General features: G+C 41.5%; 1 protein-coding gene across 3 annotated transcripts in view; it reads left to right on the top strand.

The window, feature by feature from the left end:
- The window catches only part of GABRB3 (gamma-aminobutyric acid type A receptor subunit beta3), a 281905-nt gene that overhangs the window by 190511 nt on the left and 64767 nt on the right, over window positions 1-26627 (top strand). For all 3 annotated transcript variants that reach the window (XM_068991199.1, XM_068991198.1, XM_068991200.1), the window contains exon 4: window positions 8946-9166. In XM_068991199.1, the coding sequence (XP_068847300.1) occupies window positions 8946-9166 (221 nt within the window). The remainder of the gene's footprint in view (window positions 1-8945; window positions 9167-26627) is intronic.

The following is a 26627-nucleotide window of genomic DNA, read 5'->3' as shown; positions in this document are numbered from 1 at the left end:
CCTCCCAACTCCAGACTTAGTAGATATTCCTTAAATATATACTTCTTTGCAATATTGTACACATCTTGGCTCCTTGCGTGTGCCCTTTGTGATGCTGATCACTTCAGAGTGTGTGTCAGGCAGACTTTCCAGATGGGTAAGTGTGCTTAAGACAGTGAAAAGGCAGACTTGAAACTTGGGCATGTTTGAGTTTAAAGTGCCTTCTCTTAGTCACTTTCATTATACTCGATTTGATTTTGTGAATACTGCACCAGAATGTGAGCTACGTTAAGGTACAAATGATGCCCTCCTCATCTCTGGGTCCATAGTACCTAGCAGAGTTCTCGGCCTGTGGCGGATACTGAGTGCAGGGAGGAAGAGAGGGGATCAGGAGGAGGTGTCCTGCTTTATTTTCACAGATCACCGTGTTACCACACTCAGGTTCAGATGCTCACTGCTCAAAAGCCAATGATTGAGAGGCAAGTGTTGGTATAAAAGGAAGTTGCTTCCGTCAGAGAAGCCACTAATCTGGGGAGAAAGTGGACTTATGTTCTGAGACCAACGCCAAAGATTCCGCTCAGCCATGACAATTTTTAAAGAGAAAGAAGGGAAGCAATCTCAGTTAATCTTCATGGTAGGAGGTCAGATTCATCATCATTTTTCTGCTGTGTGCAGACCTGCTGACTTCTCCTGATCTTCCTTCGGAAGCTTGTCTTGCCCATGTGGTCTGCCTGCAGATTTGCTGAGAGGGAAGCTGGGAATAGAGAGTCCATCATTCTTTAATGACATAGTTCTTCATTCTTACTCCTTTTGAGGAAAGTAATCAACAGGTTAGGCAAGGCATTTTATATATTCAATAGTTAGATTAAATGTCACCAAGTGATCTCATTTTTCTAATTAAGGCCCGAGGAAATCAGAAATGAGCAAACAGGAAAGGGGCAAAAGAGCTGCTTAGACTTGTCAGACATCATTCCATTTCTCTGGGGTTAGGGGCAAGGGTCTGTCTTCTGTAACTTTTTCATGCTGACATAGGATGGTGTATTCTGAGTGGAAGACACTGAGAAATGTGTCTGTAGCATCTCTTTGCTGACAGTTTTAGTTGCCTGCTTATATGTATGGGCTACAGTTATTTTTGATGCCCACAAAGGGATAGATAGATGCTTCCCTTGTTGCTCAGTCAGTAAAGAATCTGCCTGCAGTGTAGGAGACCTGGGTTCAATTCCTGGATCGGGAAGATGCCCTGGAGAAGGAAATAGCAACCCATTCCAGTATTCTTGCCTGGAAAATCCCGTGGACGGAGGAGCCTGGCAGGCTACAGTCCATAGGGTCACAAGATTCGGACATGACTTAGCAACTAAACCACCACCAAGATATAGATTATTATGAGTGCTAACGTTAATACCGTTCTTTGAAGTGCTAGCCATAGACTTAGAATTGCTCAACATGCAGCAGCTTATATCATGGCTAAAGTCTAGTCATCACGCAGTTAGCTTTTCCCTCTGGTGGCAATTATAGTGTCTGTACAGTGACCCAGGTCAGACACTGAAAGATCCTGTGACTCTATTGTCCTGGTCATGAACTGCTTGAGCCTGCTCTTCTGTTACTCAGGGAGGCCTAGGAGATACCAGTTTTTCCACAGGCCAAAGGCAAGGGACATGGAGGGGGCCTTTGTATTATGTTGGTGGGGATGAGGGTGAATGAGATGGGCTGCAGGGTTTTGCTGGATTGTAACCACATGGATTGAACAAATGGAAACCTAGGTACCAGGAAAATCTGTTGTGGGAGGGGAGATGGATGCAGTGTTTGATACTCATTTTTTGACCATTGAAAGGAATGGATTAAGATTTTCTAAATAAATTTTGTTTTAAAAAGTGCCAAGATTTCCCCAGCCTAATTTTAGTTGCAGAAATGCCTGCAAAGGAAGCCTCCACCACCGAGGGCTTATGTAAGCTTCTTGAAACAATTTCCTGTCTTCCCTGAGCTAAGAACAACTTACCTGTGAGGTTTTGGTCTCATAAACTTGCTGAACCAGATGCAAATACAGGTGTCCTGTGGCTTTCACAGCTGCAGTTAAATATTTAAATTTGGCTTGGAGATTGCCTTTCTTTCTCAGGGTTAGTAAATTTTTTCATTTCCTGTGCTGCGGAAATCTAGTCAGTTACCTAATTTCAGAATAATGAGCAGTATTTCCACTTTCAAATAGGTATTTTTTTCATCTTAATGTGATAAATACCAAGAAATTTCCACAAGCAGGAAGAAATGTTTTTTATCTCTTATTACAATTTATTTGAGTGGCTTGAGTTATACACCCAAGGGTTTTATTTTCTTGTTATTTGTTGTTCTTGCTGCTGTTTGTATATTCTCAGGGGATTTTAGAAGGACAGTCTCCTATGCACAGATTCTTGGTCCTTGAATGCCTCATATTTAAAAATGCTTGTTCCCAGCCTCCTCAGACTGTATGCCTGCCCCTTTGCCCCTTCCGGCTCCATTCTCTGCTGCCTCAGCACACTGACTCCCAACCATGGGATCATGGGCTGGGCTCGTGTCTTACTCAGAAATTGTGGCTTCTGAGTTTTATATGAAATGGAATTTTGTAATATGGGGTGAAACCCAGCAACTCTTGTGTCATGTTTTTACAATGAGAAAATATGACACAAATTCTAAACAAATAACTTACTCGTTATAGAGCCCTACCTAGTAGTATTTGCTGTAAAGAATCCACCTGCAATGCAGGAGACCCTGGTTTGATTCCTGGGTTGGGAGATCCATTGGAGAAGGGATAGGCCACCCACTCCAGTATTCTTGAGCTTCCCTTGTGGCTCAGCTGGTAAAGAATCTGCCTGCAATGCAGGAGACCTGGGCTCGAGCCCTGAGTTGGGAAGATCCCCTAGATTAGAGAACAGCTACCTACTCCAATATTCTGGCCTGGAGAATTCCATGGATTCTATAGGCCATGGGGTCACAAAAAGTCGAACATGACTGAGCAACTTTGACTTTCACTTCCACTTCGGGAAGGCAGTATAAAGCCTGCAAGGATAGGCCTAGCCTTGGACTTCAGTGTTTCATGCTGTTTGATTTAATATACATATGTAAAAAAAGGAGAGAATGGAGAGGACTTTGTGATCCCTAAGAGAAGCCCTGAGGCATGAATTGCCCTTTAATTGAATGCTTTTGTTTGTAAGATTCTTTATAAGAAGGAGTCTTTGTTTTGAACATAATTCCTCAATATTTTTTCATGCTTATTCCAAGTTCATCATGAGCTTTTTATAACAAAAGGAGAGAAGGGCAGGGGTTGGAGAGAGAGAGATATTGTGGATATTTTATCTTACCTAATTATTTAAAAAATTTTTGTTTGGAAAATTGCTTTACAGTTTTGTTTTGGTTTCTGCCATACAACAATATGAATCAGTCATATATATAAATCCCTTCCCTTCTGAACCTCCCTCCTCCCACCATCCCACCCCTCTAGGTCATCACAGAGCACAAGACTGGGCTACATGTGTTATTTAGCAACTTCCCACTAACTATCCATTTTATACATGTATACTATACTATACATGTCAATATATATTTATAATGTATATGTCAATGCTGCTTTCTCAAATCATCCCACCCTCACCTTCCCCCGCTGTGCCCACAAGTCTGTTCTCTACTAGATTCATCAGTACCATTTTTCTAGATTCTATATATATGTGTTAATATGTGATACTTGTGTTTCTCTTTCTGATTTACTTCATTTTGTATAAGAGGTTCTAGGTTCATCTACTTCCCTACAACTGACTCAAATTTGTTCCTTTTTATGGCTAAGTAATATTCTATTCTTAAAATGTACCAAAACTTCCTTCTCCATTCATCTGTTGATGGATGTCTAGGCTGCTTTCATGTCCTGGGTATTGTAAATAATGCTGCAGTGAATATTGGGGTACATGTATCTTTTTCAGTTATTGTTTCCTCAGGGTATATGCTCAGTAGTGGGATTGCTGGGTCGTATCTTAGATTTATTCCTAGTTTTTTAAGGAATCTCCATACTGTTTTCTGTATGGCTGTATCAGTTTACATTCCCACCAACAGTGCAGAAGGGTTCCCTATTTTCCACACCCTCTCTAGCACTCACGGTTTGTAGAATTTTGATGAAGGCCTTCTGATTGGGATGAAATGATCTCTTATTACAGTTTTGCATTTGCATTTCTCTAAGGACAAGTGATGTTGAGCATCTTTTCATGCTTATTGGCCATCTTTATGTGTTCTTTGGACAAATGTTTGTTTAGGTTTTCTGCACATTTTTTGACTGGGTTGTTTGTTTTTCTGATATTGAGCTGTATGAGTTGCTTATATATTTTGAAGATTAACCCTTTTTCAGTTGCTTTGTTTGCAACTATTTTCTCCCATTCTAAGGGTTTTCTTTTCATCTTGTTTATTGTTGCCTTTGCTGTGCAAAAGCTTTTATGTTTTATTAGGTCCTAATTGTTTATTTTTGTTTTTATATCCATTAATTTAGGAGGTAGTTCAGAGAGAATCTTACTGCTATTTATTTACTCAGTGATTTTAATGAGCTGTTGTGTTTGTATGCTCAGTCACTCAATTGTGTCTGACTCTTTGTGGCACCATGGACTGTAGCCTACCAGGATCCTTTGTCCTGGGAATTTTCCAGGCAAGAATACTGGAGTGAGTGGCCATTCCCTATGCTAGGGTATCTTCCCAATTCAGGGATCAAACCTGAGTCTCTTGTGTCTCCTGCAGTGGCAAGCGGATTCTTTACCACTAGCGCCACCTGGGAAGTCCTGATGAGCTATCATAGTTTGAACCAACTCAAACTGCAAAACTCACGTTTATACATCACACCCTAGAGAGTACCAGTTCTCACTGGCCTGGAGAAATCTGGATGAAGATACACTTGGATTTTCCCTGTCTCCTGTCACTGCCTGTCCTCTCTCCACTAAATCCCATCTCCTAGGAAACCAATGCTTTTAATCAGGGCCTCCCAAGTCCCCAGTGCCAGCCTCAGTCAATGGTTGGACTTGGACCTAAACAGAAAGCTGAGTGCTATCAGGGTGGACTGTACGTGAGTCCACCTCCAGTGCTAAGGTCAAAGACCAAAAGCTTACTTCCCTACCTCTACCTTATGTTCCCTGAGGAGTCCGTGATGCCCACTTTCCCCCTCTAGCCTGTTGCCATCTAGATCTCTGTGGATTCCTGGAGCTTTTAGTCTCAAGGTCTCTTCTTTTTCTGAGAACAGACTAAAATCCAGTGCTGGTGGACTTGCCAGTCCACACAGATTGCATCTCCTCATGGCTGTGTTCTTTGATCTAGGACAGATTACCCCAAACCCGGAAACCAGCAATTTGCCTGGGACCCCTTGGAGGAAACAGACCTTCACAAGGCCCCTGTCTACAGAGAGCTGTGCTAAGTGTCTGCAGGATGAGGGGCTTTAGTGGTACCATAATTCTTATTATTCCCATTTGAAAAAATTCCTGGAGAAGGAAACAGCCTCCCACTCCAGTGTTCTGGCCTGGAGAATTCCAGACTGTAAAGTCTATGGGGTCACAAAGATTCTGACACGACTGAGCGCCTTTCACTTACTTGAAGAAAGCTGCTTTACATGGCTGCACCCTCCCCTCTCGGGGACATCTGTGCAGACCTCGCCCACTGGGCTGGTTTCTTTGTGCTGCACGGAACCTCCCCAGAGCTGAGAGGCAGAGCGCCATCCTAGCGGGAGACGGCCTCAACTTCAATCCCAGTTCCCCTAGTTGCTTGTGTAAGTAGGGGTGGGGAGGCAAAGTGTATGAACTCTAAACATTTCTTTCTTCATAAGGTAATGAGAACAGCAGCAATCCCTGCCTTGTATTTAAATAAGATGATCTCACATAAGGCCTGGCCCTTGTTGTTGTCAAAACATGTTAGCTGCTGCTGGCAGTGTGAACAGTGTTCCCTAACACCCCTCCCAGGAGTCAGCACTGTGGCCCCACAACCGCGCAAGAGAGCAGAGGGGGCTTGTACCTGTGCAGTCACCTCTCCTCTATCCGCCTTTATTGCTTCATCTGCCTCTTCTTTCTCTACAGGCGGAAGAGGTAAAGTGCTGATTAGTGTCCCGCTGAAGTCCCAGCCCCCTTGTTTTCCAAGGCACAGCCCATGCAGCAGATTTGCATTGAAGTGCTGCTACTTTTTATCCCTGTGTTTCCTAAGCTCTCCTGTACCTCAGTCCCCTCAAGTCACTCAGCAAACACCCAAGACCAGAACTGCGTGGTGCTGCTAATGCTGTGGAGAGCAGCAGAACTCAAAGTTAGACCCTGCTCTGAGCTTGCAGGCTGAATGACAGCTGGGCTTCCAGGGCCAGCTGACACATGGCTGCGCCTCCACCCACATGGCAGCCCACGTGAGCACCAGCTGGAAGGGAGATGGCAGAGCGGTGCTAGACTTCACGACTCGGGCGTGGGATGAGGGCTTAGAAACCAGGGGAGAAACAGATGAAACTCTTCTATTTCAAAAGAAGGCAATTCAGAGAGTTATATTTAAATTGAGAATCCTTTAGCTGCTCCTGCTAATTTACCTCAATCTTGTTATGCCACCAAAACTTTGCATGCTTCACTTAAAATGCATCACCTACATTTACTAATGGGACATGATTGTGAACTTTACAGGCCCGTCCGCATCCTGAGGGTCTGCATCAAACCTACTGCTTGTGGCTTGCTAACCAACATCCCTTTTCTCTGTCCGCCTTCATCAGCCCCCAACAGGATCTCCCACTCACCGAGGGCTTTGCTCATCATCCCTGTTACCCACTGAACTCACCATTGCAAAACTGATCTTCCTCACCCACAGCTTGAATTTAAAACATAGATTTTATTATTATTCAGTTATAGAAGACCAACAGATAAGGAGACAGCTCTCATTGAAAAGAGAGTTTGTCACTAGCAGACACCAAGAGGAGGGTGCATGTTAAAGCATGAAAAATCAAAAACTAAAAGATGTGGTTGATACACATCATTATGTCACTTGCTGCTTAGAAACCTTCAGTGTTCATTGGCTTTGGAGCCACTGTTCGAGTTTTTCCACTTTCTGGTCACTGCTGCAGTCCAGCTTTGTCCACCACTGTATACTTTCCCCCTCTTTCACCCGATGTTCCAGCAAAACTGCACTCCTTGGGGTTTCTCATCAGTTCAGTAAAAGCAACAGTCCTTGTGTGACTTTTCATTCCCTTGCCTCGTGTCTAGCTGACCAAGACTTCAGTACCACCTGCTTTCTGAGAAACTTTAATTGGTGGTGGGACTGTGTGTGTGTGTGTGTGTGTGTGTGTGTATGGGGGCTTCACACAATTAATACCAGGCACAGACCTTTGCCATGGAAGTTAGCAGGAAAAAATGCCTATTTCTTCACATCCACTCAAATGCTAACTTTCTTTCTAGTTGCAAGTAAAGCTTCAATAAAGGGCTTCCCTGGTGGCTCAGACAGTAAAGAATCTGCCTTCAACGCAGGAGAGGTCTAGGTTCGTTCCCTGGGTCAGGAAGATCCCTTGGAGAAGGAAATGGCAACCAACTCCAATATTCTTGCCTAGTTCCACGGACAGAGGAGTCTGGTGGGGTACAGTCCATGGGGCTGCAAAGAGTCCGTCACGACTGAGCGCGTATGAATAGAATAAAAAGATATAACAAAAAGGGCTCCTCAGGCCTTTGGCAATTTTTGCTTCTCCATCTCTGATTTCTTATGGGCCCTCTGGCTTAAACTTTGTTTGTAGTTGTGAAGCATGTGTTGGTTCTGTCACCTCCTTGTGTGTGATGGCACCTGGAGAGGAGTGTAGGTGTGCTTTGTCCTTCTGGAGGCTCCTCTGCTCCAGCACTCTTGTGGCCAGCAACAGACAGTCAGTGACACGGGCAGCTCTGAGAACTGCCCTGTGAGGTGGCGAGAAGAACTGGATGGGATGTCAGGAGCCCCGTGTATGGGAAAGACTCTTCAACTGGTTTGCCGTCTGCCCCTCACTGCCTGCGCAGCGGATGTGCTCTGCCAGTGCGGAGCCCACGTGCTCCTGCCTGTAACAACAGTGATTTCTTCTTCCCTGGCTGGAGAGTTTACTGACTCCTTCGGATTTTCAGATTGGATCCTTCCACGATGCGGTTCAGGATGTCCCAAGACCATGACTGGGTTTTTAGACTTGATCACTCTGGACTTGAACAGTGATTGCCAAAAAGAATAAAAATTTAAAAACAGAACTTCCATGCTCAGCCTCTTATTTATCTCCCGCCACCCACTTTCTTGTTGCACTAACTACTTTGCAAAACAAAAACATGGGGTCACCTGCCTATTTTACTGTTAATTTTGTGGGGGTTGCACCTAGTCTAGTGCCTCCTCCCACATTCGGCTTTAGACCTGTCTTCTCTAAGTATCTTCCTCTAGAGGTGACGACAGGGCCCGATTAGTGTGTAGTAATAACCTTGGCACTCAAGAAGGAAAGGGAAATACGACACGTGACGCATAGAGACCTCCTGCAGGTCATCCTGTCCCCAACTGGTGGTTTTTTCTAGAGGATTCCATTTACAGCTGTGCAGAGGGTGGAAGGAAGGAGAGGAAGAATCTAAACTGCTGAGAGTTTGTAGCCAGGATTGGCCTGTTGTTGGCTGCTCAGGCATAGGTATGTCTGGTGGGAGGAGGAGGACCTAGGCTAATGCCCGGGTTCCCTGCCAGCACTCTAATTTTATGATGACTTTTTTCTTTTTTTGGCTTTTATTTAGGGTGTCTCTTAAATGCCAATTTGTGTAGTCTGCTTCTTACCTAAATAAAACAGAGTGCTTATAGACATGATGTACAGCTGTTAAAACCAGTGTTTGCATTTACAAGAAAGCAACCACTGCTTGCTAACCCTGTCCGAAAATAACCCACTTCTCATGGATTCCAACCTGAATTGGGCCAGTTGTGGAGGAAACTTGCCTGTGGTTGAACACAAACTCCATTTTTCTTTTCTTTTTTCCCCCCAGGATTACACCTTGACCATGTATTTTCAACAATACTGGAGAGATAAAAGGCTCGCCTATTCTGGGATCCCTCTCAACCTCACGCTGGACAATCGAGTGGCTGACCAGCTCTGGGTGCCTGACACATATTTCTTAAATGACAAAAAGTCATTTGTGCACGGAGTGACGGTGAAGAACCGCATGATCCGCCTCCACCCTGATGGGACGGTGCTGTACGGGCTCAGGTCTGTCTGCCCTGTGGGCTGGGTTTATGGTTGCATGGCACGTTAGCCTTGAGTTTCACTGGAGTTGATTATATTAAGTGAGGCCATGTCCTCCGATTAATTAAGAGACATCCATGAAACATTCTGAACTCTGAAGAAGAAGAATGTTATAAATCTAAGATTCGGAGCATTACTGTTACTATAAAGCAAGGCTGTTTTTCAAGCAAGTGAAAAACAGCCTCCTTGGATTGAGTTGATATAATTGGTCTGTAAGAACAGATTCCCTCAGGATGGATTTCCCATATCATAACCACAAAGGCCTATAATTAATATCACCTTCATACTTTAGAGGCTTTCAGTAAAGTTTCCTAAAGCCATTTGCAGAGTTTAGAAAAAGATCTATGTGTGCTGACATACGGTATGGTCTCCACAGGGCTTTATGAGGGATATTTATGGGGATGAGTAAATATGAGGCTTCCTGGTGAGAATAACCTCTCGCCAGGTCTCATAATGAAGTCCCGTGAATTTGGAAACCAGACTGCTTGCTGTCTGGAACCCTGAGGAGTCCCTGGGCTTTCCGAGTTATCCTGGAAGCCACCAAGCCTTCCCGTGATGTTCCACCACTGCTGGTTGTTAGTAATTTTGACTTACGCTGAGTGGTGTCCTTAGCAATCTGTGTCTCTTGTGTTTACTTAGCACTGGTTTTTGTTTTGTTTTAGAGTAAGTATGTCTGCCTCACAGTCAGGAATGGGGCGCAAGTGGTTATCTTGGAGCAAAGGTTTATCTCCAAATGTTGTGAATCTTCTTTTAACATTTAATTTACTTATGGCTGCGTAGGTCTGTGTTGTGGCACACAGGCTTAGTAGTTGCAGCTTGTAGGCTCTAGAGCATGAGCTCAGTAGTTGTGGTGCATGGGCCTAGTTGCCCAGCAGCATGTGGGAGCTTAGCTCCCAGGCCAGGGGTCGAACCTGGGCCCCTTGCATTGGCAGGCAGATTCTTAACCACTGGACCACCAGGGAAATCCCTGTTGTAAATCTTTGACTAAGACTCCAGCAGGGCTAAAGAGTAATCATAATAATGTATATTTAAATCCATACCACTGTGAACTTTAGTGCTTTGGGAAGAGTAAAGGGAATTATTTAATACTGCCTTAATTGGAAAACGTTAAGTGATTTCCTCAAAACACCAGTATATAGAATGAGATTTGGAATTTTAGCAAAAATCAGACTTAACTGTAAGAGAAAAAAGTGGCACAGGTCAACTAAGCCATGGTGTTACTCTAAAAAGAATCTAGATAATATTTCCTTGGGATATTTTCAGCATTTTGTATTTTTGCCTGAAAGTGAGAGATGTGGTTGAAAAGTTTTGAAATTCTGACAAGTAAAAAAATCGGTTGTTCAAAAGACTATCCAGACGCCATGTAAGCATAAAATGGGGAGTCACATCCTTCATTTACCTGCCCTCCCTCCCCAAAAACATGGGTAGAAATGTGTGTGTGCGTGAGTGTGTGTGTGTGTGTGTGTGTAGTGGGGACGAAGCATAGGAAGCAGATATCAATGAAAATTAGGCTCAGCCTTCTTGGCTTCTTGCTGCTTGGGTTTTCTCCATTTTTATTTTTATGTTGTTTATTTTCTTACCAGGGTTAGAGTACATTTAGTGTATCTAAGAAGAAAGAGGTTTCACTCTGTTAGGACAGTATCTGAGTCCACTCAGATTGCTTTAACAAACGCCCACAGCAGACAAACTTATTTCTCACTCTCTGGAGGCTGGGAGTTCAAGATCAAGGTGCCAGCAGCTAGTGTCCAGGGAAGGCCTGCATCTTCATTCATGCCAGGAACCTTCTCACTGTATCTGCACCTGATGGAAGTGCTGTGGGGTCTCCTTTATTAGAACACCAATCCCATTCATGGGGCTCCACCCTCATGAACTAAGCCTTCACGTTCTGGTACCACTTTGGGGTTCAGATATGCATTTGAAGGAACATAAACATTTGGACCATAGCAGACAAGATGATACAATATGAATGAAAGAACTGTAATTAATTTCCAAACTCATTTGAAAGTGTTGGAATTCACACCATAAAACAGGCAAGAATAAGAAAAACCAAGAGATTAAAATTATGTAACAGCTAATACTCTGACTGTAAATTTTAATATAGAATTTAAATAATAATGTAATAATAAGCTATGGGATCCTTTTAATAGTAAACTTTTTACAATTACCTAGAAAAACTCTCTGGTGAAATTTACTCCAGCTGAGCTATTTAAAATCCTAAAAGATGATGCTGTTAAAGTGCTGCACTCAATATGTCAGCAAATTTGGAAAACTTAGCAGTGGCCACAGAAATGGAAAAGGCCAGTTTTCATTCAATCCCAAAGAAGAGCAATGCTAAAGAATGTTCAAACTACCTGACAATTATACTCATTTCACATGCTAGTCAAGTTATGCTCAAAATCCTTCAAGCTAGGCTTCAGCAGTACATGAAACAAGAACTTTCAGATATACAAGCTGGGTTTAGAAAAGGCAGAGGAACCAGAGGTCAAATTGCAAACATTTGTTGTATCATAGAGAAAGCAAGGGAACTCCAGAGAAGCATCTGTTTTCTCTGACTACATGAAAGCCTTTGACAGTATGGATCACAACAAACTGTGGAAAACTCTTAAAGAGATGGGAATACCAGACTACCTTACCTGTCCTCTGAAAAACCTGCATATGTGTCAGGAATCAACAGTTAGAACCTTACATGGAACAACTGACTAGTTCAAAATTGGGAAAGGAGTAAGACAAAGCTGTATATTGTCACCCTTTTTGTTTAATTTATATGCAGAGGCTTCCCAGGTGGCACTAGTAAAGAACCTGCCTGCCAATGCAGGAGACATAAGAGACGTGGGTTTGATCCCTGGGTCAGGAAGATCACCTGAGTAGGAAATGGCAACCCACTCCAGTTTTATTGCATGGGGAATCCCATGAACAGAGAAGCCTGGCAGGCTATAGTCCATGGGGTCACAAAGAGTTGGACACGACTGAAGTGACTCAGCGTGGAAGCATGCAGAGTACATCATGTGAAATGCCAGGCTGGATGAAGCCAAGCTGGAATCAAGATTGCCAGGAGAAATACCAACAACCTCAGATATACAGATGACACCACTCTTATGGCAGAAAATGAAGAGAACTAAAGAGCCTCTTGATGAGAGTGAAAGAGGAGAGTGAAAAATCTGGCTTGAAACTCAATGTTCAGAAAACTAAGATCATGGCATCTGTCCCATCACTTCATGGCAAATAGATGGGCAGAAAGTGGAAACTGTGACAGATTTTATTTTCTTGGGCTCCGAAATCACTTCAGATGGTGACTGCAGCCATGAAATTAAAAGACGCTTGCTCCTTGGAAGAAAAGCTATGACCAACCTAGACAGCATATTGAAAAGCAGAGACATCACTTTACCGGCAAAGGTCTGTCTAATCAAAGCTATGGTTTTTCCAATAGTCACGTATGGATGGATGTGAGAGTTGGCCATAACAAGTGCATTCTTTGCTGAGTGCTGAAAAATTGGTGCTTTTGAACTGTGGTGCTGGAGAATACTCGTGAGAGTTCCTTGGACTGCAAGATCAAACCAGTCAATCCCAATGGATATCAAGCCTGAATATTCATTGGAACAACTTATGCTGAAGTTGAAGTTCCAATATTTTGGCAGCCTGATGCAAAGTGCCAGCTCATTGGGAAAGACTCTGATGCTGGGAAAGATTGAAGGCAAAAGGAGAAGAGGGTGGCAGAGAATGAGATTGTTAGATAGCATCCATCTAACTGACTGACTAACTGACTCAAATGGACAGGAATTTGAGCAAACTCTGGGAGATAGTGAATGACAGGGAAGCCTGGAGTGCTGCAGAACTTGGGGTATCAAAGAGTTGGATAGGATTTAAGGACTAAACAATAACAGCAAAAGTGAAATTTACATTCATTACACATCTCAAATAGCCTCTTAAATCAGTAAATGGATTTCCAAATCATAGCTGTTTTTATGCAAATGGGCTTTACAGGGGGCGCAGTGTTCACGAATCTGCCTGCCAAGCAGGAGATATGGGTTGAATTCCTGAATCTTCCTGAGTCAGGAAGATCCCCTGGAGAAGAAAAGAGCAACCCACACCAGTGTTCTTGTCAGGGAAATCTCATGGACAGAGGAACCTCGTGGGCTACAGTCCATGGGATCACAGAGTCGGACACGACTTAGCAGCTGAAGAACGACAGTAGATGTCAACATGGACTACCCTGCTGGCACAGTGGAATGAATCCGCCTGCAATGCAAGAGATGTGGGCTCTCTTCTTGGGTTGGGAACATTCCCTGGAGAAGGAAATAGCAACCCCCTCCAATATTCTTGCCTGGGAAAACCCATGGACAGAGGAGCCTATTGGTCTTCAGTCCTTGGGGTCACACAAGAGTCGGACATGACTTCATGACTCAATAACAACAGATGTCAATATAGCCCCTAGATATTTATTTAGAATCTCATATTTTTTAAACAGTTCTTACATGTGGAGCTATACAGGCTGTCAGAAAGGAGATTAAATAACAGACCATTTTCCACATGTGTTTATCGGCTATAATGTGCCATCTAAATTCCTTTGAAACTGGCTAATCTAGAAATTTCTGCCTTCAGTTTAAAAAAACTCACATAGCAATATAAATTAATTTGAATTTGAAATAATTTGAATTTTTGGACAGTAGGCATATTAGTGCTTGAAAATACTGATAATTTTATTAAATTCATCTAGATACATATTCTGTGTTATTCTGTGTGAACTGAAGTACGATTTATATATTCCACAAGATATTCTGAGGCACACTATATGTATTGTATATTTCGATAACATAGTATGAGTGTCACCCTCCATCCTCCCCTTGGTAGGGTTTCCTAACTTTCCTCTCTTCTCTTTTTACTGTTGTACTTTCTGGATCACGTTGGTGACAAGGCGAGAAAAAGATGGCCAGTGTTTGTATCCTTTTAGCAAGTAGGTCTACCAGTGCCTGGTCCTGGAGGAGGTCTGGTGCAGCTGAGAACTTGAGTAGATTAAACCCACAAGGAGGTTCATGGAGCACTGGGCTTATCAGTCTCCTGCTTGTAAAATACTGCTCATGAAGGCTCAACCCAACAGAGATTACTTTCCTACTGGCTGTGTCCTAAGAAGCTAGTTGACCTGACTGTGTCCCTGGAACCTTAAGGTTGAGTTCTTCTTTCCTTTGGAGACTGGGATTGGCCTTCACCTCGAGTATCCTGCAGTTGCCCAAGCTGGTAGGTTAGTCATCATTTAGCTCCTCTGGGCTCCTTTTCCCAGATGTGTCTGGCCATCATAGCAGAAGATCATTGAGGGCTTTCGCTTTATTCAGAGCAGAAGAGGATCTCTGGCTGGGGATGAGCGCTCCATGATGTGGGTCTGTACGTCATCTCAGACTTATTCTGGGAAGTCATTAATCCATTACCCTGATGACTCTGCAGAAGTAGTCAGTCACAAAAATGCTGGCAAGCAACCACATTCATGTAATGATAAACGCTGTTTTAAATCATGAACTCCTTTTCAATGACTCTTACAACCCCTATGTATGAAACTTGGCCTGATACTACCTTGAGATTACCTGCTTGGCTCAGCTAAATGAGACAGTGAACCAAACCTCTGGTACTCATCACATCACTGGATGGGGTAAGGGAATGCTCTGAATAGGGCATACATGCCATCTTAAAATAAGACTTGGGCTGTTGGAAAATTTCCTTTGAGGAGCCAAACCTTTTTTAGGAGCTGGGAAGATCTTGGCTTCCAAGAGGCTCACTAGGCTTGATCCTGTTCTTAAGACAATCTTTCTGTTTCCTTTGGTGCCAGGCTGAAGTTTTCTTGCTGTCTGTCCCTCTCCCGTCTTCCTGTCTTCTTTTTCAAATCAACCAATCACCTTATGACATTGAATATCATACCTGCCCCACTGAGAGTACTTTGTAATGTGATCTTTTATTCAGGCCTTGAATTTTATGTCTTTGGACCTTTTATCCTGATGCTAGGAGTTGGTAATGATTTCATAAAATAGTACTTGACTTTCTCTGAAAAAATCCTGGGAGTCTGAGGTTGAGTCATCTTCATCAAAACAATGTAGCCATGTTGTGCCTGAGAAGCTTACTGCAAAATTTATTGCAAAATATCTTGTGAAATTCCTACTTGCTGTTGAATATGACTTGAAATTGTTGAAGTTGACATTCCTGTACTTAGAAAGGTCATGCAATGTTAAAATGAACCTAAAACTTATTTCAGGAGATTCAAATTAAGTCATCTAACTGGTTTGACTGCTATCTTTTTCCAAAACTGTATTTTATAGGGTGGTTCTGGCCAAACACCTTTTTCTCCCAGGAAAGCTGTAAGCCCACACAATTAATAACTTCCCTGGTGGCTCATATGGTAATGAATCTGCCTACAATGCAGGAGACCCAGGTTCGATCCCTGGGTTGGGAAGATCGCTTGGAGAAGGGAATGGCAGCCCACTCCAGTCTTCTTGGCTTGGAGAATCACATGGACAGAGGAGCCTGGCTGGCTACAGGCCGTAGTGTTGCAAAGTCAGACAGGACTGAGTGAGTCATGCTTTCACTTTCACAGAATTAATAAGCTTCATATGATTGGAGTGCAGGTGTGTTTAACTCCCAAACTCTTATTTAGTCATTGCCTCCAAATTACTTTTAGCTAAGTAAGAAACATATTGATAAATTGCTTTCCAAGAGGGATTATGATAATCTTTACTCCCACCAACAATAAATTACATACTAGCTTTAGGGTTGTAACACCTGCTTTGAACTTCATCATTTTTTAGGCTACTGTAAATAATCTATCAATATATTTACTTCATCCTTTGAGGATGGAGAAAATCACCTGTCTCTCTTTAAATCTGGGCTCGTAAAATCATCTGTTCTCCCTAATCATGTTAATTCTTTCCCTGTTTTTAAGAATGCTTTCATACCTTCACTTCAGGCATCACTCCTCATTCACATTTGATGATGTTACCTTATACTTTAATTAAAAACACAGAAATGTCTTCATCTTGCCATTTACAAAGGGGCCATCCCACATGCCTGCTACTCATTCTTTGCTTCTCTCAAAGTGGAAAGTGGGTCCCTGAGCATTTCAGGAGTCACCTTCACCTTGGCATCCTCTCCCTACTAGAGGGTTTGGCTCCTGCAGTCGTAACTGCTCTCGTTGTCCTTGTCTCTCATCATGCTTCCAGTGTGCACGCTTTCCTTCTACTCTTCAGAAATAGTCAAGGATGTCCCTGTTTTAGGGCCTTGGCACATGCTCTTTTCTTGATGCAATACGCTCTTTCTAGATATTCGTGTTTTTAGCATCACAGTGTAAATATATTATTGAAGGCAGTTCACCTGGTCCTGCTCTGGTCACCTATTCGTTTTTTATTACACCCTCTTGTTCTGCTTTATTTTTATCATAGCACTTAGCTATATCTGAGTTGAACTTGTCATTTTATTGCATTTCTAATTCATTGACTCTGTTCCTATTCCTGATGGTGGGGAAACCACCATTAGAATATAAATTCTTTGAGAGAAGAACCTATTTCTTGTTTATTATTACATCCCAAAATCTAGAGTAGGAAAAAGGATTAAGTTTAATTCCAATTATTCTTTCTGAGTACTTTATTTTTATATTTCCTATTTAGATTCTTAATCTGTCAGAATTTATCTTGGTGTACGATGTGAGGCAGCTGTCTAGTGTTTTGACTTCTAAAATGGTTGGTTAGCTATCTTCTGCAGTACCTACCAGTTTATTCTTCCACATGAGCTTTAGGATCATTTGCATTCTCAAAATTTATAAAAATACAATGTGAAATGTCAGTTGGAATTATGCTCATAAATATGACTTTGAGAAGACCAAATGCTGAATGGTGGTCAGTCTTTCCTTCATACCTGTGGCACGTCTGTGTTCATGCATGCTTTCAGTCATGGCTTTTAGTAAAATTTTGTCATTTTATTCATAGACAATCACATTTCTTTCTAAGACTTTTCCTGTTTCTATAAGTGTGGAGCTGTTAAATATGGGACCATTTTTACATTATCTTTCTAACTTTCATTGGTATGTGGGGAAGCTATTCATCTGTTTGTTTATGGCTGTTCTTTGTTGATACATTTGTCCACCATCATATCTAGCCAGGCTAATCTCTTACTGTGTCTAATTATTTAGCAAATATTCTTGAGGATTTTAGTCTTATATTGCTTATAATGGGTTTTTAATCTTCATTTTTGTTGGTTTTATTCATGTTTCTGTTTTATTTCATGGTTTCAACTTCCAGAAAATAAAAAACAATTGAGGATAACAGTGTGCAGCATTCCCTGGTTCTTTGTTATATGAGTGCTTCTTGTCAATCATCAGGAAGGATGACTTGCACTCTCAGTTTAATGTAATTGTAACTCATTCTTTTACTTCCATTAAATACATACTCTCATTTTCTGGGAACTATGTCATGAGTTGAATAACAAATATCACCAATTTATGGAATTTATTTTCAGCAGCTAATTATAAATCAGATGACTGACCCTACATGGCTTTTTTACATATTATAAATAAGAAGAGACTTGGTTAATTCAACTTCTAGATATATGATCATTTTCCATTTTTTAGCCTATAACTGTGATGTATAATTTCCTACTGTGATCTATCCTTGAATTCCTGAGATAAATCCTATTTTATCATGGTGGGCAATACACTTAAGAAATTATTAAGTTTGCTTGGCTTATGCTTAATTTATAATTCTTTTAAAAATCTGTTGACAGCTGGTTTATTGGTGTAAATATATCTTGTGATCTAGCCAGTATGGTTTTGTTTGTCCCCCACTAAATATGAAGTTTTGATTTTTTGGCCACAGGCATGTGGGAATCTAGCCCCCCCCGCCCCCAACCAGGGATGGAGCCCCCACCCTCTGCATTGAAAGGTGGTCTTAACAACTGGACCAGTAGGGAAGTCTTGTGCCACTGTTTTAAGAATAGTCTTTTCCCATCTTTTTGTTATACATGACTTCTTAGTTTAATATTAAATGCAGACTTAGAATTAATGTCTTCCCTTGCCTGGCCCAGCCCCATTTTAGGCTGGAAGCCTGTCATGGCAAAGGAAGGATGGTTGATTTCTCGGCGTCTGTGCCTCTGCTTCTCCTCTGTCCCCTCCCAGCCTGTCTTGATGGCCTATATATTACCTCCTCTGGTTTTGAAGGTTTATTTGGGGGCAGGCGTGTAGGGAAAATAAATAAGAAAAGTGTTACTGGAACTGTACTGTTTTCTCTTGGTTTCATGCTCTTTGGACTGAGAGCATATGGGGAATTGGCTCTGTTCAGAGCTTTACTCCAGGAGGCCCCTTGACCAGCACTGGGGGTGGGGAGACTGAGCACAGGATATGTTTCCATTCTATGGAGTCCCTTGGAAAAAATTCCTTAGTTCTAGGGCTCCATCCTTCATGGACACCTTCCATCTCTCCACCCATCCATGCAGCCCTGGTATATAGGATTCAGGAGCACTGCAGGTCCTCCCTTTTCCCGTGGAGCCCCTGTGTGAGCCCCAGGAATCTGCCTGCTTTCCTCATATAATATCCAAGCCCTGTTCGGTTTCCACTATCCCACCACCCGCATTCCAGGTGTGCCACATCCACCGTTCCTTCTAGAGATCAGCTGGAAGATGCTGATCTCTCTTAGGGAGGGCTGGAAACTCTACCAAGAAATCTATCCCCAACTTAGCTCCCTCTCCTCATTACTCTGATCTCTATTAACAATCATAACTTGAACAAAGATTCCAAGAACCATGAACCAATTCAGTGAAATTCAGTAGTAAATTATCCAATGGTTAGGTGATCATGTTGGGTCTTCTCACACATTTCTCATATATATCATGTAGATTCTATTAAATATATTAATACATTAGATCTCTTTGTGTTTTGACATAATATCAATCAAGAAGATTTCTCTGTACTTATATGTTCTGTAATAAATTGTATCATATTTAAATCTCTGTTCCTAAAATGAGTTGATGTTCTTGTAAGTATTTTAAAATTTACCTGTAGACATATACAGTTGACCTTTGAACAATGTGGGGGGTTTGATGCACTGCCCTTCCACAGTTGAAAATCCACATATAACTTTTTAGTCATCCCTCCATATCCTTGGTTAAGCTTCTGCAAATTCAACCAGCTGTGGATTGTTCAGTATGATAGTGTATGTTTATTGAAAAAATTCTGCATCTAAGTGGACCTGTGTATTTCAAATCCATATTGTTCAGGGTCAACTGTACTACACATAAAATGTTTTTATAGATGCGTGGTACTTTGAATAGCCTCTTGAATGTCATTTTCCACCCTGGCACACATGGCTTTAATTTCTGTTATACTAACAGGTATCTGTAGATTCTCTAGATTTTCTTCTTACATCAGTCTTAAAAATTCATATTTTTTAGAAATATATCCTTTTTATTTAGACATTTAATTCATTAACATGCACATATGCATTACCTTCTAGAATATATTGTTACATTCCCTTCATTTATAATTATGTTCAGTAGCATCAAGAAATATTTATCTATTATATATATGTGTGTGTATATATATACATTTTAAAGAGCTAGCCTTTAATCTTTCATCATAATTCTGTTCATTAATTTATGCTTTACCTTTGTAAACATCCTCCTCCTCCTATTGCTTTTAAAGCTCTCTTTATTGAGGAGTGATGTCAGCAAAGTGGCAGACTAAGAAACTCCAAGTTTTTATTTCTCCACAGAAACATCAAAAAAACAAGCAGAAGCTATCTGAACCAACTTTGTAGGAGCTCCAGAATATATTCCTGGAATATATTCCAGGGCTTATAGCACCAGCCAAATGCCCCAAATTTGCCAAAGGACTGAAGCAAACTCCAAACACAGAGATGAAAAGAGGCAGGTATTATTCATAAAGACTTCAACATGTCTACAAACCTGTAGATGTTTAAGGCAAGAGATACGGAGTGGAAATATAGTGTAGACCAGCTGAGGCCCAAAGGAGAAGCAGGGATGAGACACTGGAAAATTAGGTCATTCAAAAAGCAGCCATTACAGAGTCAGGATCAAGATGGCAGAAAAGTTCACCTCCCTCCATAGAAACATTGAAAATACACCTGTAAGTGAAACAATTCAAACAAAGTAGCTACCGAGTACCAACAGAAGAACTCAGGCATCTGAAAAGGCAAGAAAAACTCCATGTAACTGGGTAGGACAAAAGGAAAAGGAAAAAGAAGGAATCAGGATGGGGCCTGTGCCCAGGGGAGGGATCTGTGAAGGAGGAAAATTTTCTACATCTTGGGAAGGCACCTCACCATTGGAGAAAGTGCACTGGATGGAGAGGGAGTTTTGGTGCCTAAAAAGGGGGAGAGCAGCAAAGGGCTTGTGGAAGGCAAAATGTGGAGTAACCTGCACAGAGGATTAGCGCTACCATTCTGCGTTCCTCAACCTGAGACACTTTGTTGGTGAGAGTGGGGGCCGGTTGCTGAAGCTCAGACTCCAAAGCTCAGTCACAGCGAGAAGACCAGGGTTAGCTGAAGAAACAGCCTGAAAAGTTCAAGAGTTAGGATGTGGCAGCTGAGGGTGTACTAAGAAGGTACCTGGGCTTCCAGAGAAAAAAGGCACAATTTGGGGAGGCATATGAGGAGAGAGGTGGGACCACCATAAGAACTTCTTTCCCTGTGAGTACTCCTAGACAACAGGAAACCACCACCTACAGGAACTCCAGAGGTGGGCAGGAGTTGCCACCACCACCTTGCACTCCAGAGGTGGCTACACTGGATGCACTGGCTGTATCTTCCAGACCCATAGGCAGAGGCCAGGTCCTGACCCTGCTGTTCTGAAAGGGTGCAGACAGCTTCTCCCACTAGGAATCCTGCCAATGGGGCATGGAACCCACCCCTTGCTGACCTGGAAGGGTGCAGACAGCTTCCTCCACTAGGAATCCTGCCAGTGGGTCATGGAACCCACCCCTTGCTGACCTGGGAGGGTGTGGACAGGTACGGCTACTAGGAGCTCCAACAGCAGGTCCCAAGACCTATCCGCACTGTCCTGGGAGGGCAAGGATAGCGTCTGTGACTGGAAAATCCATGAGCAAGTGCCAGGAAACTGTTCCACTGTCCCAAGAGGACACAGATAATTGCTCCAACTAGAAAATCCACCCACAGGTGCCACGACCTGCTCCACTGTCCTTGGGAGCATGCGGAAAGCTCTTGCTACTAGGAGATCCATCAGTAGGACCTGCCTTTCTGTCCTGGGAGGGTGTAGATAACTTCTGCAACTAGGGAATCTATCACTGGGTGTCCAGACCCTTCCCTGCTGTTGTAGGAGGGCACAAATCCTCTCTCTATTAAGAAATGAAGGGGACTGTTATGAAGTGAATGCTAGGACCCACTCTGCAGTCCCAGGAGGACACAGGTAGCTACCCTCACTAGGAAATCTGCCCCAAGGAGGGGCTGAAACCACAGCTGAGCCCCCAGGGCTGGTGACTAAGGAAAAAGAGCTGAAATACCTTCCTCAGAGTGCCATGCACTGTGGAGTTACACCTCCATTGCAGCTTCTTAAATTGATTCAGTTCAGTCTCTCAGTCGTGTCTAACTCTTTGTGACCCCATGAACTGCAGCACGCCAGGCCTCCCTGTATATCACCAACTCCCAGAGTTTACCCAAACTCATGTCCACTGAGTCGGTGATGCCATCCAACCATCTCATCCTCTGTCATCCCCTTCTCCTCCTGCCTTCACTCTTTCCCAACAATAGGGTCTTTTCAAATGAGTCAGTTCTTCGCATCAGGTAGCCAAAGTATTGGAGTTTCAGCTTCAACATCAGTCCTTCCAATGAACACTCAGGACTGATCTCCTTTATGACAGACTGGTTGGATCTCCTTGCAGTCCAAGGGACTCTCAAGAGTCTTCTCCAACACCACAGTTCAAAAGCATCAGTTCTTCAGTGCTCAGCTTTCTTTATAGCCCAACTCTCATATCCATACATGACCACTGGAAAAAACATAGCCTTGACTAGACAGACCTTTGTTGGCAAAGTAATGTCTCTGCTTTTTAATATGCTGTCTAGGTTGGTCATAACTTTCCTTCCAAGGAGTAAGCATCTTTTAATTTCATGGCTGCAATCATGATTTGCAGTGATTTTGGAGTCCTCAAAAATAAAGTCTGCTACTGTTTCCACTGTTTCCCCATCTAATTGCCATGAAGTCATGGAACTGGATGCCATGATCTTAGTTTTCTGAATGTTGAGCTTTAAGCCAACTTTTTCACTCTCCTTTTTCACTTTCATCAGGAGTCTCTTTAGTTCTTCTTCACTTTCTGCCATAAGGGTGCTGTCATCTGCATATCTTAGATTATTGGTATTTCTCCTGGCAATCTTGATTCCAGCTTGTTCTTCTTCCACAGAGAATGTTCTGTGTGCACTTGAGAGGAAAGTGTATTATGATGCTTTCAAATGAAGTATCCTGTAAATATCAGTTCAGTCTATCTGGTCTGAATGTGTCCTTTAAGGTTTGTGTTTCCTTATTAATTTTCTGTCTGGATGACAAGAACATTGGTGTAAGTGGGGTGTTAAAATCCTCCACTATTATAGTGTTACTGTCACTTCCCCCTTTAACATTTGCCTTATATTAAGGTGCACCTATGTTGGGTACATATGCATTTATAATTGATACGTCTTCTTCTTAGATTAATCCCTTGATCATTATGTGGTGTCCTTCCCTGTCTCTTTAAATTTTGACAGTCTTTAAATTTTATTTTGTCTGATATGTGTATTGCTACTCCAGCATTCTTTTGATTCCCATTTGCATGGAATACCTTTTTTCCATCCCCTCACTTTCAGTCTGTATATGCCCCTAGGTCTGAAGTAGGTCTGTTGTAGAAGTAGCAAGCAAAAATGTCCACTCACACCAGTATTATTCAGCATAGTTTTTGAAGTTCTAGCTGCAGCAGAGAAGGAAAAAAATAAAAGGAATCCAAAATGGAAAAGATGTAAAACTAACACTGCATATGACTTGATACTATACAGACAAAACCCTAAAGATGCGACCAGGAAGCTAGAACTCCTCAATTAATTTGGTTAAGTCACAGGATGCAAAATTGGTACTCAAAAATCTCTTCTATACATTAACAGTGAAAGATCAGAAATAGATATTAAGAAACCAGTCTCATTTACCATTGCAACAGAAAGAATAAAATACCTAGGAGTAAACCAACCTAAGGAGGCAAAAGACCTATACTCATAAAACTAAGATACTATGGAAGAAATAAAAGACAACACAGACAAATGGAGTGATATATCATGTTTTCAGTTGGAAGAATCAATATTGTGAACATGACCATTCTGCACAAAGCAATATACAGATTCAATGCTGCTGCTGCTGCTGCTAAGTCCTGTCCGACTCTGTGTGACCCCATAGACTGCAGCCCACCAGGCTCTCCTGTCCCTGGGATTCTCCAGGCAAGAACACTGGAGTGGGTTGCCATTTCCTTCTCCAACGCATGAAAGTGAAAAGTGAAAGTGAAGTCACTCAGTCGTGTCCGACCCTCAGTGACCCCATGGACTGCAGCCTTCCAGGCTCCTCCGTCTATGGGATTTTTCAGGCAGGAGTACTGGAGTGGGGTGCCATTGCCTTTTCCGAGATTCAGTACAATACCTACCAAATTACCTATGGCACTTTTCACAAAATTAGAACAAAAAGTTTTACAATTTATATGGAAACATGAAAGATCTTGAATAGCCAAAGCAATCTTGAGAAAGAAAAGAGGAATTGGAAAAGTCAGGTGTCCTCACATTAAAGTATACTGCAAAGCTACAGTCATGAAAACAGTATGGTACTGGCATAATAACATAAACCAGTGGAGCTTGATAGAAAGCCCAGAGATCAACCAACACACTTATGATTACCTAATCTATGATAACAGAGGTAAGAATATACAATGGAGAGAGGGCAGTCTCTTCAATAAGTGATATTGGAAAATTGGACAGCTGCATGTAAAAGAATGAAACCAGAACACTCTCTGACACCATGCACAAAAATAAACTCAAAACGGATTATAGAACTACATATAAGGCTGAACACCATAAAACTCTTAAAAGAAAAGATCAGGAAAACACTCTTGGACATAAACTACAGCAGAATCTTTTTTGTCCCATCTCTTTGAGCAATGAAAATAAAAACTAACAGTACCTAGTTAAACTGAAAAGCTTTTACACATTAAAGGAAAACAAAACAAAAACACAATGCTGAGAATAGGGGAAAATGTTTATAAATAAAGCAACTGACAAGAGATCAATCTCCAAAATATACAAAGCTGATTGAGCTCATTCAGCTCAATATTAAAAAAACAACAACAACAAAAAAAAAACACCTATTGAAAAGTGGACAGAAGATCTAAATAGGCATTTCTCCAAAGAAGACATACAAATGGCCAAAAAGCACATGAAAAGAGTCTCAGTATCACTATCCAAGAAATTCAAATCAAAACTGCAGTGAGGTATCACCACATCAATCAGAATGGCCATTGTCAAAACTGAAAATAATAAATGCTGCAGTGGGTGTGGAGAAAAGGGTACCTTCTTCCACTCTTGGTGGGAATGAAATTGGTAGACCCACTATGGCAGACAGTATGGATGTTCCCTGAAAAATTAAAAATTGAACTACCAAATGACCCAGCAATTCCACTCCTGGGCACATACCTGGAGAGAACCATAATTCAACAAGATACATGCATCCCAGTGTTCATTGTAACACTATGTACGATAGCCAGAACATGGAAGCAACCTGAATATTCATCAACAGAAATGGATAAAGGCAATATGGTGCATATACACAATAGAATATTAGCTGTTAAAAAAAAAAGAACAAAGTAATGCCATTTGCAGCAACTTAGATGGACCTAGAGATTGTCATACCGACAGTCATACTGTCAGACACAGAAAGACAAATATATATCACTTATATGTGGAATCTAAAAAAAAAGTACAAATCAACTCATTTATAAAGTAGAAGTAGAGTCACAGATGTAGAAAACAAACTTACGGTTACCAGGGAATAAGGGAGTGAGGAATAAATTGGGAAACTGAGATTGACTTATATACATGTCAATATATATCTATATATAAAATAGATAAATAATAAGAACCTTCTGTATACCACAAGAAATTCTGCTCAATACTCTAATGGCCTATATGAGAAGAATATCTTAAAAAGAGTGGATATATGTACATGTATAACTGATAATATCACTTTGCTGTACACCTGAAACTAACACAGCTTTGTAAATCAACTATATTCCAATGAAAATGTTTAAAAAGCAGCCATGGATACAGAAGAATTTAGAAAGCCATGCATATTTCCAGGCAAGACAGATGCTTAGAAAACCCTGAGTACACCTTAGGTTTTCGCCTTCAATGATCACTAGGCTCAGAGCCATCATACCTGAGTGGTGAAGTAATGTGCCACTGGAAGGCTGGGAGAGGTAGCTGTTGTGTCTCATTTCTGTTTGTTTTGGGTTTTTTTTGTTGGGTTTTTGTTTTGTTTTAGTTTGTAACATTCAAAGAAGTCTTTGTTAAAACAATAGCTGAACATGAACTAATAAAACAGAGACTTTTCTGATTACACTTGACAAGTAATATTCTATTTTAAAAAAAAGTTTAGATGTATCTCAAAGCAAATGGACTACTAAAGTCTTAAGAAAAGACAGCAAATCCTAGGGAAGGAGAAAATCTGATTTTCAGGTTTAAACATTATAATAATAAAATGTCCAATTTTCAAGAAAAAAGTCACAAGATATATAGGACAACAAGACCCATTAAAAGGAACAAAATAAGTTGACAGCAATTATTCTTGAGTAGATCCAGACACTACTTAATTATCCTTAAAAAAGCTAAGGAAAAACACAAAAATTAAGGAAATTGGGACAATGATATATGAATAAGTTAGAAAATAAAGGTAGAAACTATTGAAGCTGAAAAATACAATACTTGAAGTGAAGCATTCTCTAGAAGTATGTATTGGCAGATATGAACAGGCAGAATGAAAAATCAGCAAATTTGAAAATATTTAAAAGATAAAAATCAGCAAATTTGTTGTGTCTGATTAACAGAAAAGGAAAAAAAAAAAAAGGCTGAAGAAGAATGACTAGAACCTAAGGGAAGTGAGAAACTGTCAAAGGCATTGGAATGTGTATTATGAGTCTCAAGAGATGAGAGTGAGAAAGAGGCAGAGACTAGATAAATTGGCCAAATCTTCCCAAAAATTGATGAAAAACATGAACCTACAAATCCAAGAAATTCAGTGAACCCCCAAATGGGATGAACCTAGAGGACCACACTTAGTCACAAATAATCAAAACGGTGAACAACCACAAACAGAATCTTACCTGTTAGGAGTGAAATAGCTTGTTCCAAATATGGGAGCCTCAGAGAAGATTATC

The sequence above is a fragment of the Capricornis sumatraensis genome, chromosome 19 (genome assembly GCF_032405125.1).
Source record: "Capricornis sumatraensis isolate serow.1 chromosome 19, serow.2, whole genome shotgun sequence".
Classification (NCBI taxonomy): Eukaryota; Metazoa; Chordata; class Mammalia; order Artiodactyla; family Bovidae; genus Capricornis; species Capricornis sumatraensis.
The sequence above is the reverse complement of the archived record's forward strand: the minus strand, read 5'-3'. Positions and strand labels throughout refer to the sequence as shown.